This window comes from Hippocampus comes, unplaced genomic scaffold (assembly GCF_001891065.2).
Source record: "Hippocampus comes isolate QL1 unplaced genomic scaffold, H_comes_QL1_v1.1 scaffold68, whole genome shotgun sequence".
In the NCBI taxonomy this organism is placed as follows: Eukaryota; Metazoa; Chordata; class Actinopteri; order Syngnathiformes; family Syngnathidae; genus Hippocampus; species Hippocampus comes.
In genome coordinates, this window is record NW_017805625.1 from 5,799,862 (window position 1) to 5,803,356 (window position 3,495).

The window sequence follows — 3,495 nt, forward strand, 5'->3', positions numbered from 1 at the left end:
AATCCCCAGGATGTCACTCTTCTATATGCCACTACACATGCCAGAATCAGAGCTCCTCAAAAGAATGAGGGTTTAGTACGGCAAGCTTGTCAGCGATTTCCAGATGGAAGCGTTCAAGACTTTTGCTCGACAATTGTAGGCTACTTGTTTATTTATTAGCGTTGAAGTCGCAGTTCCTCAGAGGCCAGTTGCCAGCTGTTCCGTGCCAGCTTTGTTCCACCAAGACGCTTGGCTGTCAATCACAGCTTCACTCTCCTCTTGCTTGCGATCGGTATAATTATTTGTACTTTTTGTATTCCCAAGTAAAGGTCAATTTTTAAGCAGCTTTGCTTCCCACTTCAGTTTGATTGAATGTTACTTCTAAATTCACAAAAAGTGCGTCTCGGCACATGAAGCAGCTCCGGGACCACACGCTTGACACACTAAAGAAGGCCAAGTGAACTTCACGTGACACTATCCCTGTGTGGCTCTTTTTTGGACCGCATGAAATTCTCTAAAACAGGCTTTACCAAATTTTGGTGAGGGTTCACTCCAAGCCTTTTGCTTTCTCTTTGGTTATTGTTGACTGTTTTTCCAAAGGAGGAGCAGACACATCAGATTATATTCTTATTAAAAGACATTTGGCCCTTTTTTTTTTTTTAACAACTTGTTGAATTTGAAATTTGAGTTCATCGTAAATAGTGACAGCCAAATATAAATACTTTGGTTCGATTTATTTTAAGAAGTACAGAACTGTCTTGGTATATTTTTACAATAGTGTTAGTTGGTAGGACGGTTTACAGGGGCGGATGGAAATTACTGACTCGCTGTGGCGACCCCTGAATAGGGACGTGCCGAAAGGAGAAGAAGTAGAAGAACAGTGTTACGTAGCTCATAAATTTGATCTCTAAGACACAAAAAGAAAGCACATACCCAAATCGGGCTCTGCCAGTAACCGGCACCGGAAGGAATTGCTTCGTTTTGTTCTGCTGAATGCCTAAGTCACTTTTCCCATTAAATGTGTCATGTTGAAACATTTAATTTATCGCATAATGGGAAATTTGTCACGTTCCAAACATGAAATACATCATGTTACAATGTGAATTTTTCTTTTTTTTTTCCGCTGTAGCAGTACGGTGCTGTGATGATTGTTGGTATGGAAACAAAATACTTGTCACATCTGTTAAAAAGGAAGGCAATTTATGAATTTGGTGCACATTTCCCTGTCAAAATGAAATTAATTCATTTAGAAAGAAACAAGAGGTAGACACACTTGAGTTGCTTTCATGGGCCACATAAAATAATGTGGGTGGTCAAATTTTTCCCGTGTATTAGATTGACCGAAGACCAGTTCGGGGTGTCGTCAACCTTTTTTTTGTTTTGCTCAACTGTGATAGGCTCCACCTCCACTGAGACCCTCAGCAGGATAATGGAAACACATTTTACTTTCCAGTCATATCTGTTAAAAAAAATAAATAAAAATGAAACAAGACAATCGATTGACGTCCTTGAATTAGAGGCCTGAGATACCTTGATCGTGACTTCTGTGCAGAATATTCTCCTATCGATTCACAAATTCTGCAGGGGTTTATCTGCAGTTTGATCTTGTAACATGTTGACGAACATCTTTTTTTTTTTTTTTAAGATCTGGATTACGATTGAAGACAACAGTCTTCCTTCTCATCTTCTGTCAGCTGAGAGTAAATATCGAGCGAACCAAGTTACCCTGATGTGGGCAGATGTTTCAATGCGCCAAAACAAACATGACAAAGACATGTGGTGGTCATACACACTCACCAGCCCGTTCTTCTTGAGGTCAGCCCACATGCTCGTTCCATCCCCTCCTCTCATCAGGACGTGGTAGGTGAAGTAGTAGATGCCGGGCAGAGGGCAGGTGAACTTGCCCGTAGTGGGCTCATAGTAGTTCCCCACATTGGTCACCACGTCATCAAACTTCAGAACCTCACTCCCTTCGTGTTGTTTCCGCAGGCCGGCATAGAATGCGATCTTGGGGGTGTACAAGGAAGGGCCGTAGCCACCAGGCCCAGGTCCCGGCGGCCCAGGTGGACCGGGTTTCCCAGGCTCTCCGGGGGGACCTTTAGGGCCCGGGGGACCAGGAAGTCCTGGGTTTCCTCTAAAACCCTGTTTGCCCCTACGGTTTGCCAAGTCTGGGGGTTGAGGGGAGGAGCCTGTCAGCTCTCCTTGAGGTGGGGTGAAAGTGTCGCACACCATCTTGCAGCTCCCCAGCATCTCGTAATGCGTGCCCCCTCCGGATGCGCCACCTTTGGTGGTGTGGACCAGTAGGGGGATGGCCACCAGCAGTACCAGGACCATGGCCACGCCGACTCCAGCCCCAATCACGCGCTTCTTGCGGCTGAGGCGGGAGGCGGCCAGCGTGAGGAAGTCCTCCTCCCCCTTGGCCGGAATGGTTGTGCCGGCCAGGCTGAACTCTGGGAGGAACGTCACCAAAGCAATATTGCAAGCGTGTGTGCTTGTGTGCGGGACTGGTAATGTCGAGGCAGACCTTTGCTTGCGTCAGTACATTTACTGTCAATCTTTTCCTCTTTATGAGACAATGTATGAGCAGTTTCAACTTCGGCACTGACAAGAGTTCCTGAATGGTTGGTGTTTTGTTCCACGGCACGACGCTCTTGTGTGCTGAGGCAGAGAGCTGTCAGGTAGGGTCTACAGTATTCCCACTGGGGTTCATCTCACCCACCACATTTGGGGGATGGCGCTCACTTGGCTGTCCACTTGAAACTGACAAATGTGCTCGTTTATTCCACCCAAATTGTTTTCTTTTTAGTTTGACTGTCTGTCACCGTTGTATGAGATCAGTCTACTATGTTGTCCTCTAGTTTTTCTTTTCAAATGGGAATCTCTTACAGTTCAGAAACACACAGATTCTGCATAACGAGGCAGCGCACGGGAAGATTTTAGTTTTAAAGACATTTTGGACATCACAGCACAGATGGTCTTCACAATCTGCAGGGGAAAAACAACAATTAAACACACATTAATACAAAGCAATAAAATGATCACTTTATATTCCAATCATTGCATATATCATATTTGTACAGGCAAGATATTTCTTGGATGTTATATTTTTTTGTGACTAAACGTTTATATTTCACTTTGAAAACGTACTCATAATCACATGAGTTGTATTTTATGTGATAGTGACTAAACGTTTAGATTTCACCTTGAAAATGTACTCATAATCACATGAGTTGTATTTTATGTGATACTAAACAGAGAACAAAATACATTTCTTTATTATTATACATATAGAATCAATGTATATGGATCTTTCGGGGTCTTCATTCACTTCAACAATTACACTCGACAAACTCAGCTCGCAAAATCTCGAAATTCAATACGAAGTGTTGTCATTTTCATAAAATTAGTCTCATTTGGATCGTGCGCTCCAATAAAGTAAAAGTAGCAGAGTTATAATGCCAAGTAAAGATAAACTCACCGTCAATGCGTCTTTGGTTTGCTTCCTCATGCTGCAGA

The 3,495-nt window shown here is 43.4% G+C and overlaps 1 protein-coding gene across 1 annotated transcript in view; it reads right to left on the reverse strand.

Moving 5' to 3' along the window:
• c1ql4b (complement component 1, q subcomponent-like 4b) overlaps window positions 1-2,508 on the reverse strand; it is a 13,682-nt gene extending 11,174 nt beyond the window's left edge. Inside the window, exon 1 of the mRNA XM_019881143.1 lies at window positions 1,777-2,508. Within this exon, the coding sequence (XP_019736702.1) occupies window positions 1,777-2,313 (537 nt within the window). The 5' untranslated portion in view covers window positions 2,314-2,508. The remainder of the gene's footprint in view (window positions 1-1,776) is intronic.
• Window positions 2,509-3,495: the final 987 nt, after the last annotated feature.